The 17167-nt window shown below is 43.1% G+C and overlaps 1 protein-coding gene across 1 annotated transcript in view; it reads left to right on the top strand.

Moving 5' to 3' along the window:
* Positions 1-1190: 1190 nt before the first annotated feature.
* UBE2E3 (ubiquitin conjugating enzyme E2 E3) overlaps positions 1191-17167 on the top strand; it is a 53017-nt gene continuing 37040 nt past the window's right edge. The window contains exons 1-3 of the mRNA XM_056496673.1: positions 1191-1392; positions 2671-2873; positions 4985-5035. Of these exons, the coding sequence (XP_056352648.1) occupies positions 2680-2873; positions 4985-5035 (245 nt within the window). The 5' untranslated portion in view covers positions 1191-1392; positions 2671-2679. The remainder of the gene's footprint in view (positions 1393-2670; positions 2874-4984; positions 5036-17167) is intronic.

Below are 17167 nucleotides of genomic sequence, written 5' to 3'. Positions count from 1 at the left end.
AGAGAAGGGTACTCCTCAGCACACCAATTGTTTATTCCCTCTAGAGCATGGTATACATTCTCTGACCCCTTGATCTTGCACAAGCTAAGAAAACACAGTAGTTTTAAGTCATTAAGCTGTTGATAATGAAAGCTATCTAGGCAAAAGCCCTTGTGCTGGACAGCACCTGTCAGTCTTGAGATTTCATGTACATTTCACAAACATTTAGAGTAATTGTTAATTTCTTCTCTGCCGAAGCCAGTTATCCACTACTTCAACCTCGTCTACTTTCCACAGATAGACAAGATCTTTTATAAAGAAACTGGATTTCAATGCCAGTGTGATCAGGCTCTAAGACTGAAGTATTTACATTCTCTAAAGTGGTGGATTACTTTGGGCAGTGTGAGAAGCTGCTCCAGTGCACACCACCACTGTGCTTTTGGGATGGGCCAGAAAACAAACTACATCTCCAGACCATACCAGCTTTCTGTGACACCACAGTTCCTACCAATTATCCCCGTTCCTCTTGGAAACATTAGTGATTTGGTGCGCTGGCTGCTCGCGGAACAACGAACCGGTTCGGTGCTGCATGCTCCCGTTCAGGGCTGCAGGGTGCCGGGTGTCTCGCCAGCCCCACGCGTGACACAGTGCCAAGGGCAGGCACTCGCGGTGCTCCCGTGCCTGCGCGGGCCGAGCCGTGAGGTGTGAGGCGGGCGGGCCGAGGGCTGCGGGCACCGCACGACCCCCGGGCACCGCGGCAGCCGGGCAGCGGCCCCGAGTCCCGCGGCGGGCGGGGGCCGGAGCCCTCGGGAGCCGGGCTCAGCTGCCGCCTGCGGCGCCGCCCGGCCGGCCGGAGAGGCCGTCGAGGGGCGATTCCCCCCCGCCATCCCCGGGCCGCCGCTTTGTCCTTGCCCGGCCCGGAGCCCGCGCGCCCCCGGCGCGGCGGGAGCGCGCCTGCGCGCACCCCGGCGGCCGGCGGGCGGGAGCGAGCGCCCTCTCTCCCCTCCCCCGCCGGCCGGGAGCTCCGGCGGGGCCGCGGGCGGGCGGGGGAGCCCGGGCGGGGCGGGGGGAGCCCGGGGGCGGCCGGGCCCCCTTCCCTCCCCGCCTCCGCTCCGCTCCGCTCGGCGGCGCGCGCCCGCCGCCCCCCGCCCCGGCCCCCCGGCCCGCCGCGGGAGCCCGCGCCGCAGAGCGGGGCCCGCCAGCGCCACCCGCCGGCCGCGGGGCCGCACCGCGCCTCCCCCCGTCCCCCCCTGCTCCGGCTCTCAATGTTCCACACTGCCCGGCCACAGAGCCGCCGCCGCCGCCGTAGAGCCCCCCGGCCGCCTCCGTCCCCTCCTCGGGCGCCGCGGGCCCGGCCCGGCCCCCCGCCATCCCGCCCCTCCGACCCAGCAGCGGGACAGGACGCCGGCGAAGGTAAGGGAGCGGCGGGCGAGGCGGCCGCCGCGGCGGCTGGGCGAGCGCGGTGGGGGGAGGCGGGGAGGAGGCGGGGGGGCTGGTAGAGGAGCTTTGTTCTTGTTTTCGGCGCTCGCTGCCTGGCGGCGGCCGGGGGCGCGGGGCCGGCCCGAGTTCACGCCTCACTTGGTGCACACGCACGGTGCGGAGCGGGGCCGGGCGAGCCGCCGCCCGCCGAGCCGAGCCGAGCCGAGCCGAGCCGAGCCCAGGCGGGCTGGCGCTCCCCACAAAGCGCGGCCGGGCGGCCGCCTGGATCCAGCCGTGCCGCAGCTCCCGCCGCTCCTCCTCGGGCCCCCCCGGCCGCCGGGGCAGCCCCCTCCTTCTTCCCCCCCCGCCTTTCCCGATCGGCGGAAAAATGTCGGTCTGCCTGGCGGAGCTGCGCGGGGAGCGGCGGCGGGGAGAGCTGTGCAGAAGGTGCAGTTTGAATTATGCTTCTTCCCCCTCCGGCAGCTCTGTGGTGGCCAAATGCAGTTCTCGCTGCTGGCCATGTAAATAACCGGGGCTGCTGCTACCCCAGTGGCTTTAAATGCATCGCGGGGCTTTCCCCCTTCCTTAAAAAAGCCCTACCACCAACAAAAAAGCAAACCTCGTCCCCCCCGTGCCAGCCCTTTAAATGCCCAGAGCAAGTGTACATTTCCATCTGAAATCAACCCAAGTGTTACTGGCAGTGTATTTTGTCGGAGAGAGGGGAAGAGGGGGGATCTGGCATTTGGACCCAATAGAATGCTCTGCTCCAGTGTAAATATTTACAGGTTATTAGTGACTTTTTAAAAAACATTTTCAGTGAGGTCTGTTATTTACAGTGTGTCATAAGTTATTAATGTTCATTGCCTAAGTACCCTGCTAAATCTGTCTCATGCCTTAGAACAAAGTCGACAATTGGCATATTGTTTAAAGTATGAAAAAAATGCGAGTGGGTTTAAAAATTGGAAATATCTGTATTTTCAGAAGTGTAAATATTGCTTTGTAGCTGTCAAACTCCAGCCCTTGGGTATGAAACAAAGAAGTATATTTTGATTAATTTCTCACTGAAACTGACTTGTCACCTATTCAAAGTTTTCTGTAACTTGGGGAATACCAAGAGAGAGTCCTGCCAGTTGTATGAACTCTGCCTCTTTTCTTCCCCAGAAAAGTTCTGCATGATGTCCAGTGATAGGCAGAGATCAGTGGAACTTAGGGAATGACAAGAGAGAGTCCTTCCTTGTATATTAACTCTGCCTCTTTTCCTTCCCCAAAAAGTTCCCCACGATGTCCAGTGATAGGCAGAGGTCAGATGATGAAAGTCCAAGTACCAGCAGTGGTAGTTCAGATGCTGACCAGAGGGATCCACCTGCACCTGAACCTGAAGAGCAAGAAGAACGAAAACCCTCTGCCACCCAGCAGAAGAAGAACACCAAACTATCCAGCAAAACTACTGCTAAGCTATCTACTAGTGCAAAAAGGTAAAGGGGAGAGTGAAGCATCCTGTAGTGTTTTTGCACAGTATTTGTACCCACAGTACTTGCACTGCCCTTGTCAGGGCAGAGGGATTCTTCTTGTAAAGGGAGTGAACTGTCAACTTGGGTAGTACAGGAGCCTGCTAAGCAGTGTTTTAATTAATCCATACCAGTTACCCGGACCTATCCAATGTCCTTTGAAGAGTTGGTACAGAACTTGGTAACTTGCAGACTGACTGGCAGGGGAACACCTAGGTACGTTTTACATTTGCAAAAATGTGTGAGAGAGCTTCAGCACTTTTCTCTGAGTTAGGTTTCCATGCCTGGTTGGTATAGGGTGGAGTCTTCCTGGAGTATTTTATTATGGTCTGTAGACTGATGACAGGCAATGCTGTCTAATTAAAGAAGTCATAAAACCCCAGTGGCTTCTCTGGGCCTTATGAGAGCTTTTTCATGATGATGCACAGGAGCGCCTTACGCACCTTGAAGGAATGGGTTCATTCTGCCATTCTTTTGGGAGAAACTTAGGTGAGTTTTCTCCCTTAGGATCTGTGGATTTAAGCCATGACGTTCTACAGGTAGCCTCTACCTTTAAATAAGAGAATCTTCAGAAACCTTCTGTAGTTATATTAGTTGCTTTTTATTTATGTGTAAGTTTGTTGGCAGTCTGGCTCTCAGTATGTATACTCTGGTAATTTTCTCAAAGATCAGCTGTGTGAAATAGTCAAGCTTTAAATTCCAGCCGTCTTTGGAGATGAAACATAGCTTTCCAGTCCTTTCTCTGGAGTTGGTTTTCTTTACAAACATTTACAAGTATCCTGTAGCAGGAAAAGTTGTAAAATAGCTGTAGTAGCTTCAAATTTTGCTTATTCAGCATGAGTATTGTAGTTCTGAGTTTTACAAATATTTTAGTAATTTTGTATTGGACTTAAACTTAGTAAATTCTTTTTGAAATATGTTCAAATTATTGCAGAGAGTGTCTGTGTGGCTCTGATGACTTTTGAGCTTGTTAAAAAAAACATTTGAAATAGAACTGGCCAAAGAGAAAAAAGTTTTGCAACTACTATGTAGCACTTGTAATTTGTCTTTATTTGACAAGCTTGAGATACAGGTTTTTGACACAGAATTTTCCCATCTTGTTTTATTTCACTTAATTGTTGCAAGTCTAATTCCATGCATCTGGGATAGTTCAGTAGGCTGGCTGAACTTACTGGTATTAATACAAGGACATCCAGAGCATTTTCTGTTAGCTCATCTTTTAACATCTGCTATTTGCAAGAAATTCACAGTATTGCTCATATGGGTCCTTTTGTGAAGAGAAGTCTTACTTGATATTTTTAAGAGGAGTTTAATGTGTATTTTAAAATTGCACCTCTTATGTACCTGAATAAATTTAAATTGACAGGAAGTTTTCAGTACTCATTTTTCAGATCTTAACTCCTTGTTAGTGTTTATGATAGAGTAAAGTTACACACAGATAATTTCAAGTTATGGTATCACTTTTTATCACATAAATACAGCTACTGTATAAGGTTGCAGGAGGAAAGGCAGCAGAAGGTATGGAGAGTTGATCCAGAGAGATTATTCCAGTAACAGAGACAGCCTGGCAGATCTGCAAATCCACTTTTTAAACACACTGCAAAGTAGTAGGTAAAATATTGTGAAAAGAGTGTGTCTGCTGCCAGCACGGTTCACTTGAGCCTCAGTCACAGGTCCTGTAGCTCTGGTTTAAAGTCATTGTCAAATCTGCCTGTGCAGGCTCCCCCCCCACCCCCCGCCTCATTTGCATATTAGCTTGAAAAGAAAATCTCCCTGGTAAAAAGTGCTCGGATGTGAAAAAGAGTTACTTTTATGAATAGTTGTGGGAGATTTCTACCCAGCCCTGCTGTAAGTGTTCTGTTTACATACAGCGTGGAGCAGGAAAAAAGCTGCAAAGTTTCTCAGCTGTGGGATTTGGGTTATGCCTCTGAGAACAAAGAGGAAGCAGCCATGTTAGCATTACTGAAGGCAAAGCCAATCTTGCATTTAACTGCATGGTGGTAGAGGGCAGTGTAATTCCCTGATTTATTCTATAGACTATCTCAAATGCTTTGTGTCTGTTCTCATTTCACCAACAGAATCCAGAAGGAGCTAGCTGAAATAACCCTTGATCCTCCTCCTAACTGCAGGTATGTAATGGCTTCTAAAATTGTGGTCGCTGGTAGGAAATTAATGTGCTCAGGTTAACAAAAGGCAAACTTAGTGTTTTCCACGGGTGGCTGTTAGACAGAAATTGCATACAGCAGATTGAACAAGCATACAAAACGTTTGAAACTGAAGTTTGATATTTTGTCTGCATGTTGGATGTGTAGTCATTAGTGATTGATGTGCACAGTAAAATCTATTCAGTTTGTTGTTCATAGCTGGTTACTGCCTTTGTGAAACATTAATTATATGAATGTCAAAATAGGCTGAAGATTTCAACTTAATGTCTGCATGTAGTTTGAACTGGGTTTTTGAGTGCTGAGTTTCCAGAGTGATCTTTTCATTCTGAAGTAAAGAACTGCATGTGATTTTTTATGCTTTCTCTTAGTATGTTGTTTAACAGATAAACTGAAGTATTGCCTCTAAATTTATGTGTCTGTTGGTCAAAATTGTCTTGTGATAAAGAATATTTTTAAAAGTTCCCAATTTGGGAGGCACTTCCGTTGGGTTTTAGAAAAAGAAATTTTAAGCGTGGAAGACTGAGTGATTGATTTAGTTTTAAAGTGATGGTTTGGAACTGAAGCACTTGATCTGTGGGAAAAATAGATAGTAGCACAGTTTGCTGATTTCTTTTGATCTTTTGCATGTTTTACTTTTGTTTAAAGGATGCATGAAATTCTCATTAGCTGTGAGCATCCAGTGTTCAAATTTGCAGTAAAGCTAGCTTTAGATAATGTTGCTTTCATTTGAGGCATCTCAGTAAGTTCTCTAACTGGAAGGTATCTTAATACCTCCTGTAACAGTGAGCCCTGTACATGTTTTTAAGAAAATGCTGGAAATGCTTTCTGATTCTTTGTTGGAATTGTTTGGCTTTTGAATAGCTGGAAAGGTTTGGTGGGTGTTTTGTGAATTTGGTAAAATATGAGCTGTTCTTCTGTCTCACTAATCCATGAGCGCAGGGACTAAACCAGAGCAGTGTTTTATTGAATTTGTGATGAAGGCGTCTTGTCCTGAGGACTGTGCTGCGTATTGCCTGTGGCAGTCTGATGTATTTGCATGCAGGGTCAGTGGCTCTATTTGTTTAGGGTTTTGTTTTTTGTTTTTTTTTTTTTTTTTTTTTTTTTTTTTTTTGTGGGGAGATGAGTTTGGTTTGGTTTTAAATAACTGCTTTAGATAATTTTAAATAAATTACTGGGATCTAGATTCTGTGTTGGTCCCGCGCTTTATATTTGGACCATCAAAGGGGCATGGTAGAAGAGAAAGTATTTAAATGAAATAGAACTCTGATGCTTTGCTTACAGTTGCCAAAAAGATAATTGTAGCAGTTTTGGGTACAGCAAGTTACAGCTTTTAGAAAGAGAAGCTTTCACACTCTGCAGCACTGTCTGATACTTGGCTCCCTGGGAAAGCGTGTTCCTCTCATATTAGCACAAGAGTATTGCAGAGCATTTTGCTTGTGAGCTGGTACAGCCAGATGCCCAGGAATGCTATTGAGAATGATGAAAACCCCCCAGTGTGTCTAAAATTATTCAAGTTTCTTTCCTACAGAGAGCAGGAAAAAATGTGGTTTTTTGCCAATGAGGAAGTCAATGCTTCTGTTCCCATAGGTATTTTTAAGAGGAATTTAGTGGATTTACTCAGTAACAACTTCATGATGACTGCATTTTTACCTTTTGCAAAATAAAATAAAATAAAATATCTACAAGAGAAACAAGCTTCTGTAACTGGAGATCTGGATTTTCATGATGAACAGTTTGAACAGAGTTTCGGTGCCCAGAGTATTTACTGTTCCATTGAAACTGACTTATTAATGCAGCTGTGTGTTACGTGCAGAAACAGCTGACACTTTTACTTTCTTAAAGGGTGTAGTAGCACAGGTTAGGCTACAGACAAAAACAGCAGGCTGATGACACCTCTGCATTGCTAATCATGCAACGAGCAGCAGAATGCTGCTTATTATATTTCTTGTGAAAGAAAAAGAATTTGTAAAAAATCCCAAAGCATTTAAAAGCCTGTATAATTTGGGCATATTTGCATGTGCTTTAAAAATAAAAACCTTGTGTCTAAGTTCTTCCATAAACAGTTTTTCATGCACAGTTGTTTCTCTTTCTGGAGTTCTGGAGCACACCCTTATCACTTGCAGTTCACATGTTGCAAGCTTCACAAGAATGCAACTGGCAACTAATGTTCTTGGATGCTGATAGTCCTTCTAGTTACTCAGTTACATAAGTAATGAAAAATTAGCAATTTTTAGAATGCAGTTATGGCACACATAAAATGTTAAATGTTCCTTTAACAGGATATGGTGCAAATACTCAAGTAAAAATACGTTGAACTCTCTCATATCATGTTAAATACTGATACCTGCTGCCCCTTCTCACCTGCCAATACAACTGCCCAGAGTCGCCCCATTGGAGTGAGCCAAGGCTAATTTAGCTATTTTAAAATAACATTGACTGGCTGCACTGTGCTTGTCACGCAAAAGAGTTGTAGATTTCCCCAGCAGTTGTTTTTCCCAAAGTCACATCCATTGCTATAACATCTGCTTTATAAACATGCCAGAGCCCCAAGAAAGCCTTGTTCCTGGGTATGCTGAGCCGGCCTGGGCTGCACATTAACTTCTATTTTAGGCACTGAGATAGCAGAATGACAGGCACAGTAAAACTGGCTAAACAGTAGTTTTTTGCTTGCCTGTCTCAACAGTAAAGATTGATTTCTGATTCTGTTAATTGGACAATGAATGGTTGAAAAAATAATGTTGTCGTGTATCATGCTGTCATGTTTGTGAGCAGTGAATGCGAGCTGCATCTCGGGGGTACCAACTAAAAATTTTAATATCTTCAATGCTGATAGCTTTACTCTTTAACATGCAGTAGTACTAAATTCCTGTGATTTTGGTGTGATTTTTGAGAAAGATAAAGCATCAAAAGCAATAAAATTAAATTCAGTTTTTGGCCACTAAAGATATGGTAGAAAAATTAAGTGCTGCTTTCATTCATGTTTTCTTCTGTCCAACAGAAAAGCCTGAAACAAGTCAATTACTGTCCAACATACACCATAGCATTAGGATGCATAGGTAAACAGAGGACAGGTATCCGATTCCATTTTTTCTAGCTTTTGCTGGCTTAACTCAAAGCTGTTCTACTTGATGCAGTGTGCTGTATTTAATTTCTTTTGTGCTTTTAATAGCATAAAGCAAAGCTAAAAAGATCTTGGCCCTATTGCTCCTAGGCAGCTCAGTTTCAAACCATGGCCAAACACTTATACATACTTCAAGGTGTGGAAGTGTGCCAAACCCCACTGTTACAGACTCAGGTAAATGCTGCAAAGGTTTTGTACATAGTGCATAGTAAATCTGGGCTGCAGAGATGCTCTTAAATAAGTTTGACATATCTGGAATAACTATTTTCAGCTCATAGCATAAAACTGTTTAGATCAGAGGTCAGTGCTCTGTAGTTAAGGTTATGTCTGAGGCTGCTGTTGTGACCTGCCCAACTTGGAGGCTGCAGCTCAGGTGGAGCAGGGCGCTGCTGTATCCAATGGTCATTGGATTTCCTGGATTTTAGGGCTGGCACAAGTGGGGGCTGTTCCCGGGGGTGCTGTGATTTATAGCAGCTTCCTCTAGCTGTTCCTGGCTGCCCTGCTGATCTACAATAACAAAAATGTGCACTCCTGATTTTCTTTGCTCACTCTTACTCATTTCCATTCCTAAATTAAATACTGTTCTTCTTTGTGGAAAAGTTTTTGAAGTTCAATTCAATAACACTCATGTCAGCTTAGTTTATAGTTTACAACCAATTTTACAACAAATCCACTTTAGTGTAAACTTTGCAGGAAATGAATGCAAACACCAGTGTATCCACTCAGAGCTTAATTCATGTGGTTTAAAAGGCGGTGAGTTGAAATAGTGCATCTTTCCTGGGCAAGTAGGAGAATGTAAGTCTTTTATATTCTGCACTGTAAATTTGCTTTAATCTCTTCTCTTTGTTAAACTGAAAATCAGATATTTGATAGCAGGTGGTTTAAAAGGAAAAAGTAAAGTGGAAAAGCCAGGCAAAATACATGCCTGGGAGTGCTGGTCAGAGAAACAACTTGCTTTCTTTGTAGCTGCTGGGAAATGGGACTTATAGATAAGGGAGAGCTGTTTGGATCACCCCAAAGGCTCCCTGCTCCATCTCATCCTCTGTCTCATCTAGTGAGTGCTTGACCTTATAGGTCTGTTGGAAAGAGATTTTCCTTAATAGGGATTACAATATTGATTCCTATTTATTTTCAGGCCTTGTATGCTAATACATACTAATGTGGTTTCTTGAGCAGTGCTACAAAAGGTGGCAGTTGATTTTGCTGTTTGTAACCTTTCCTAAACTTGCAAATAGGTTGATGGTTTATGAATAGTTCATTTTGAAATTGTGTATTTTAAAATAACACTCCGAAGTATGTGGACTGAGAACAAATGGAAGCAAGACGTGTAAGGGGTTTGTTTTTATACAGGATTCTTCTGCTTCCTAAGAACTGCATTTGTCCCTTTCATTACTGCCACATCTTGGGCTAATTCCACCCTGCAGAGTGTTGCCAACACCGGGTCTGGAGTTTGACACAAAGAAGAATGCCTGCAGAACCCTGGCAGGCGAACACTATTACTGCCTCAGTGATGGACCCATGTATCCAGATGTTTGTAACTGTCGGACTGTGCTTGTTATTCCATCAGTGTGGGAGCACTGCAGTGTGTGTTTAAAGCAATATTGTGAAGGTATTCCTCAGACCAGCAATTTGAGCTCTTTCAGTTGAGCTGTCTGAAACAATGAGGAGCAATGAACAATTGTGCTGGTGGTGCAGGCTCGTCCACGTGCAGAGGTAGTGCTGGATTTGAGCTAATGCAGCCTTGTGTTTGGGAGGAAGGTGCTGCAGCTAAGCTTATAGAAGCATTCCTTTTGTTAACATACTCTGTCTGCAGTAAGGTTATAGGCAAATGTTTACTCTGCAAACAGTTGTGCCTGTTGAAGATGTTACTGCACAGCTGTGGTTTGCTCCAGTTCTGCCACGGAGGTGACTGCTTCAGTCAGAAAGTGAAGCAGATTCTTGTGATTACTCTGTAATGCTCCCCAGGGAGGGGAAAAAAAAAAAGGAAAAAAAATAATCCAAGTTTGCTTAAATGGTTTAAATAGGTGATTCAGATGAACTCTGTTGGGTTTTTCCTCTCTCCTCTCAGAGTAGGCATTGTTCACACAAAGCTTTTTGCCACACACACCAGGATATGAATAAGCCAATCCATTCCTTTGTCTCTCAAATGTAGTAAGTTTCCATCTCCCTTTTGTCAGGCATTCTGTTGCTTTTATGAAATCAGGAGAAAGAATATTTTGCATGCAATCAAATAGCAGGCCTTTATACAGTAGCACAAGTGTGTGCCTGTCTTCACGTGGATTTTTTTTTTTTCACTCAAGCTGCTGACTTTTCAGATTGGTGTTAAGTCCCCCAGTTTTGTGTTTATTCTGTTAATTTCTTATTGGGCAAATGTCTTCATAGTACTAAATACTGAATCCAAGTGAGGAAAATAAAAATTGTCAGTTTTTCTAGTTTCCACCTCTGCAGTGAATACCCAGTTATGAACACTAAATGGTTCCCTATAGAAGAGCAGTTAATTAAGGTGTGTAAGAGATAGTTATGTTAAGAGTATGTCCACAAAAGCTTGTCCTGAAGCTGAACAAGCAAAATTCTAAAAAATCACCCAAACTCTACTTGGTAATGTATCTTGTGACACTTACATTATGGTTTTTATTTTTATGTCTCTCCCTACCCAGCACTTTGTCACCACTAAGTGCAATTAATGCATTCTACATGAAAAGAAAGCTGAAGTTTGCAGAATAGTTTCGAGAATACAACCCACACGATTATTTCTATCACTTCCTTCCCTATACAGAAACTCACAGTTAGAAAAATACAATGAAGAGGGTTCATGGCTCCTCTAAAAACATGTTTGAAGTAACTCTCAAATGAATATTGAAATTCTACTTGTTAGTGTTGCCCATCTCTGCTTTGTCTGTTCTCTTAAGCATTTTCTTCCCTTCTTCTTCCTGCCTTTTTTCTAACCAGAAGGTTATAGTCCAGGTCAGAGTAGGAAAGCAATCAGAAGTCTGGTATTTTTGTATTTCTGTCCCGTTGTAGTAGCAACCTTTATGTTACAAAGTGGCTTTTACCTTATTTGAGGGTAGTGAGTGAAACTGCTTCAGGAAGAGGGATGATGCAAATTTAGAAAGGCATTTCAGTGAAATGTTGAAGTGTTAAGTAGAGCCAGAGTGTATTGTTATTTAATATACTTTCATTTAAGAAATGCAATAGTGAAAGATTGTGTAACTCCTGAATGTTTTGAATTGTCAGGATATTTGAATTACTTTCTTTTCAGTTGAGACTAGATGACAGATCCACTAACTCACTAAAATACCTCAAGTTTTGGGGTTTTTTTCCCCTCTGCTAGTATTGACCTCCTGCAAGCTATAAACCAAGGTTTTTTATCAGCCCCCACACAGTGAATTTTTCATGCAAGTATTCTCAGTGGCATAATTAAGAGAGAGTTATGCAACATAAATCAACATATCTACTTATGGGAGTAAGTTCAGATTTGCAGGTTTGACACTTGTGTGAGCAGTGTCCACAGTACTGTCCTGCCTGCTCTGTAATCTGTGTGTTAGTGCAAAGATTGTATAGATATTTCATTAGTTTTTGGTAACACTATTGTCAAAATGAAAAGAGAAATAAAATTAATGGTAGTCTATCTACTTTACAGTTGCAGAAATAGTTCAAACACTTTTCATTCAGCTACTGGTGTTAAAGAACTGATGTTCATTATGTCTTGAGTTTTATCTGGAAACAATAGAATGAAACACCATTTTTTTAAACAGTTCTTTAGGCATTGTTGTGCAAAAATTTGTGAAAAGTGCCAAGTAATGGGTCTTAGTCTTAAGGACAAATCTGCTTTTTGGATATCCATTTGTATAACTGTACAGAGGCACTTCAGGCTCTGTGATAAAACTGACTAAAATATGCCATGTATATGTATTTTTTTTTCTTAGCTTTACACTCAAACTGTGCATTGCTCACCACTGCCAGCCTGTAATACTTAGTTTGTGCAGCAAGGTCCTAGCACTGAATGCTTTCCCTTCAGGCTGTCTCTGTGTATCAATTTCTTTACTGTTACACACTTTGGGACACCTACTTCAGTTAACAAAGTGTAAATACAAGAGAATCAATTAAACAGCATCAAACCCTTTATGTAAAATTGCCTACTTCCTATAAAACTGATGTGTGGAGGTTTCTGGAGCTGGTGTAACTTGGGTTTGCATAGATGTGGAACGTTTTGAGACAGGTAATACACAGATGAAAAAAATACCTTGAACATATTTTTTGAGTTTAGGGCTGGGTAGGCAGGAGCAGGGATATCCAGCTGCCATCTCAGACAGGGGCATGTGTACCATTAAGCTATCCAGGAACTTTACATTGATGCCAGTAACTGCTGGTGATAAATGAGTCCTAGCCTGCTTGCATTAATTTGGATTAATTTTCCCTCTGCAGAGAGTGCACTGTACTGTTACCTGGTTCAGAGCTGTGGCTGGAGCAGTTGTTCATTTTATATCACTTACTGTAAAACAGACTGGCCAAACCCTTTAGGAACTCAGTACAAGTTTAATTGACAATGATTAAACTACCATTGTAAGCATCTCTTTCAGAAACAAGGGAGGGGTAAGATTTTTTTTGTTGTTTTTGATGAAACACCAGAGTGACCTGTAGTTAGCAATGTTCCACTTTCAGGTTGTGAGAATCTATAAAGGACCATCTGACAGTCCATAGTAATCAAAGTTTTCCTTATTGATGAGGATACTGGACTAGAGCATATAAATACTGCATTTGGAGTTAACAGTGGGGACAAAAGGGTTGTAGGCACACTGGAGGACAGAACTAGAATGCTAAGTGATGGGAGCAATGTAGGAAGTGACCTTAAAAATATTGTGTAATTTACTAATGAGAACTGCAAGGTACAGCGCTTTACTACACATAATCAGCTGCACAAATCCGTGGGGACAAAAAGACTGGATGAGGAGCTTCTTCACATGAGAATGCTGTGCTCTGAAGGAAGGAGGAAAGAAAGGAAAAGATCTTCGGATATAGAAGAAATTTACATAGGAAATAAGGCAATTGCTGCTTGTCCAGCTGTGAAAAGCAACTTCAGGTGCCGTAATGAAGACCTAATACCAATGTCGGAGTATCTGGACATAAAGACAGCATGCAAAAGGTGGTGAGTCTGCATTGCCAGAGGTTTTTAAGAAACAAAGGACTGATGGGAGCAGTTTAGTTGATTCTGCTTCAAGCAGGAAATAGACTAAAGTGACCTCTTAACGACCAGTTTGGCCAAACTAGCATTTATATAGGATTTAAATTATAAATGTGAAAGGAAGGCAGCAGCAACAATTATTTAGAAAGTCACTGGAAGTGCACAGATTTTGTGCTCTTGTCAGTCAAAAAAAGCAAATGTCCTGTGATTTTTCTGCTGATTTATTATTCCCCTCCATCCATCTCCCTCCACCCCCAAACTCTGGCTTTAATTGTTACCTACTCCTACTTTAATTGCACAAAGTTGTCACCTTCTGCTAACTTGAAATAAACTAGGCATGTGTCCTCAGTTCTCTAGAATTGTGTCACCTTTGTGAGAAACAAATAGCACAGTAGGTCTGCAGTAGATATTGATTTTTGATACTTCATATGCTCTGTGCTTGGGTTCTCTGTGTTTGTTCCACAGGCACATAAGTATTTCTGGCACTGAGCTAAAAAAAAGCGAGGGGCATTTCTGTCCTTACACAGAGGCAGTTTGCAGTAGCTGTGCAAGCACTAATGCATCCTGCCCTGGACCCCACATGGATCCAAGCACATCAGAAAGCAGTTGTGTAGTACTCTGTGACCATGGGTCCTGTCTCAAAGCACCCTCTGGAATCAGAGCTCAAATGATTGTAGTGAAAATGTAAGCAGCCTGGCAGGTTTCCAACTGATGAGTTAATGCTGCTATAAACTTGAGTAGTTCCTCTCTGAGGCATGCAGAAGGGTGCAGGCACTGGGAAGGTAGCCAGCAAAGTCAAAGAACAGACAGCAAAGCTAAAGGCCAGCCTCAGGGATTCACAACGAATTGTCTAGGAGGTGAGTTCCGCCCTTGCCAGAAACCCTTCATGTAGCTTCAGTGGCAGGGCTGGAAATCAGTAAGCAAATTAAGGCTCTCATTCAGTGCAAAGCCAGCCTGTCTTTTGGGAGCTTGTTTAACTTAGCTTGAGCAAAGGTAGCCGTGCCCAGCACGGGCACTGTGACTGGCTCACCAGTACAGCTGCTGCAGAAAGCCAAGGGTTCTCGATCTGTGCTGACTCAGTTCATTGGCTCAGTTCAGTTAGGGAGTTTAGGTTTGACCTCAGGTTATCACCTCACTCTGAAGCCTAGACATGGAAGTCACCAAAATGTGACAGAGTGAATCAGTAGAGCATCAGCTGGTCAGATTTCATTGGATAAATGGAAACATGGGTGCTCTCCTTTCTGTAAGGGAAGGTTAGCAGCAGAAAGCTATTTTTGTTTGCAATTTCAGTAAAGCAGTTATGCTGTAAATGCTTTGAGCAGAGTGGCTTTAGTGGGGTTGGGAAGATGTTTCAATAGATAGCTATGCAATAGGAGAGGTGTTCAGCTGATGATGATTCTTGCTTGTGAAGGCTGCTATTGCAGCCGACAATGGGCAGATTCCTCCCCAAATACACCTTTTCTGACAAAGGACTGTGTCCCCACTGCCTGGGGTTTGGTAACACTTCAGCTGGTGTTTGTCCTTCCCCCTGGTGTCCCAACATAAAAGACTTCATCCAGGCTGGAGGATCCGGGGGACAGGTGAAGTGGTGCAGGGATGATTAGTTGACACAGAGCTCTTGTCATTGTGCACCACTGCCTGCCCTAACTTGTTCATAGATACCTAGGGCATATCTATATCTACTTCATTAATATCAATGGCAGAAGTTGTAGTTGGACATTACAGATTTAGCATCATCTACCTCTACAGACACCCTGAGGGCCCAGAGAACCAGTACCTTTATGCAAATACCCAGCTTTCTCTTCAGAGTGTTGGACTTAGAAGGAAAATAATGAGTTTTGGTTTGATTTCTTTAGAACTAATGCAAAGAGAGGTCTTAAGAGACTAGAATCACCTTGCACTGAACACTCGAGCTGTATTCACATGGAAGCAAATTTAAGTGATCTAAGTAAGTTACACAGCACAGCCTACTGCACACTAAGCATTGCTCAAGTGGTATACATTCTTACACAAAAGGTAGAAATATTATAGAACCTAAAATTCTACAAGCATGATTAAACATTAGTCTCAGAGGGTGGTCTTCACATGATGAACTATTTGAAGCACAGTCAGTGGCTGAAAAGATGTTTCTTGTCTGGAGTAGAGATTTTGTATGATATCCATATCAGTTTTATACACCTAGGTAGTGCCTAGCTTCACATTCCCCTTCTTCCACAGAGTCTTGCATTGCTGGGGTAGTGTGAAGAGTTGCAGTAGCAACTTGCCTGCTGTGTATTTTGGGTTTGGTTTGCTTCTTCCTTTTTTTTTATAAGCCAGAATTCCAGGTATTGTACTTAGTTATACCAGGGCAAACACACCACAACTATTTTTTTTAAGAGAGAAAAAAGGTTCTGAAGTGAAAGGGACATCAGCAAAACAAAACAGTGATTTGTTTGATAATACAGAGTAGCAAACCTTAAATAGATCCATATGTGGAGAAATTGGTTACTTTCAAGGTTCTCTGAAAACAAATGCAGTGAAAGCATTTTGCTTTCAAGTGTTTTGTTTGGTTTATTTTTCATGGTAATACTGCAGACTAGCGTTATTTAAAGTCTTTGTTTTCTTTTAAATCTGCTTGGGGATTTTTTTGTTTTAGGAATAGAAGAAGCAAAATAATTTCTTACCAGTTAGAAAGCAAGCTAACAGTAGCGGCTGTCGATGCTGGAACAGCTGTTGTAGGCTGAGCACCATGTGGTTCTCCCAGATATAAAGGGCATTCTGGCAAAATTCCTGTACAATGACCAGTATACCTTACTAGAAATTAGAGAGGGTGGGGTCAGGGATAGAGGAAATGGAGGGAGATGTGAACTGTGCTACTCTGTTAAATGACTTTTCATCCTTTTGGATGCTGTTTTTGCTGTTTGCATTGCCTCTGAATTCCTCTGTAAGCTGTGCTTGATATTTCTGCTGTAGACAGCTACTGCCTGCTTTTCATTCAGGCAGGACTGTAAGAGAGATTTTGATAACTCTGCTTTTTTTTCTGACAAACGCAAGTTGATGTGCTTAATTTTTCTTTACTCCCAGATTCTGACCTTGGAAAAATAAATATAAATAAAATCTCTTATCTGGACTGTCAGACTCAGCTGTGCTTGCACTCTCTTTTTGTTTGCAAACATGCGAGTAAGGAGACAGGAATGACAGTGAACACACCTCTCCCCACACCTGAGATAAGCTGGATACCTCTCTGCTAAAATCATCCATCCAGGCTGGGCAGCTTTCCAGTAAAGATGACACGTGCCCACCAGTGTGATAGCAGCTGGTTTCAGGAGGTGGGAAGATAAGAGTGCTGTTTGAAAAAGCACCAATATAGGAATATCACTTTGGTTTTCTGCTTCTTGAAAGTGTGTGAAGAACAGGTAATTATGACAGACTGTATTGCCCAAGGTCTTAGTGCAAATCCATTTATGCCCAGAAGAGTTCCATGTATATTAACTTTGAAAGAGCCATTGGGTTTTGAAGCCTGAGTAAAAAAAAACAAAACAAAGAATTGTGCAGTGAGCAGTTCATGCAGTGCCCTGAATGTTATTTCTGAAAGTAGCTCTGTTGATCTTTTTCTGAAGTTGGTTGCTGGTCACAGACTGAGGGGTCGGTTCTGGTTAGCTTTGCAGTAGATGCCACAAGCAATGAATGCTTGACAAGTGTCTGAGAGATGCTGTGCTGCATCTGCTTGTGCTTTCCATATGCAACTCTCTGTTCCTTCAAAGTCATCTGGCAGAGTGCAAGGCACTGTGAGTCATCCTGGCACTGCTGGGGT

This window comes from Oenanthe melanoleuca, chromosome 7, assembly GCF_029582105.1.
Source record: "Oenanthe melanoleuca isolate GR-GAL-2019-014 chromosome 7, OMel1.0, whole genome shotgun sequence".
Classification (NCBI taxonomy): domain Eukaryota; kingdom Metazoa; phylum Chordata; class Aves; order Passeriformes; family Muscicapidae; genus Oenanthe; species Oenanthe melanoleuca.
The sequence above is the reverse complement of the archived record's forward strand: the minus strand, read 5'-3'. Positions and strand labels throughout refer to the sequence as shown.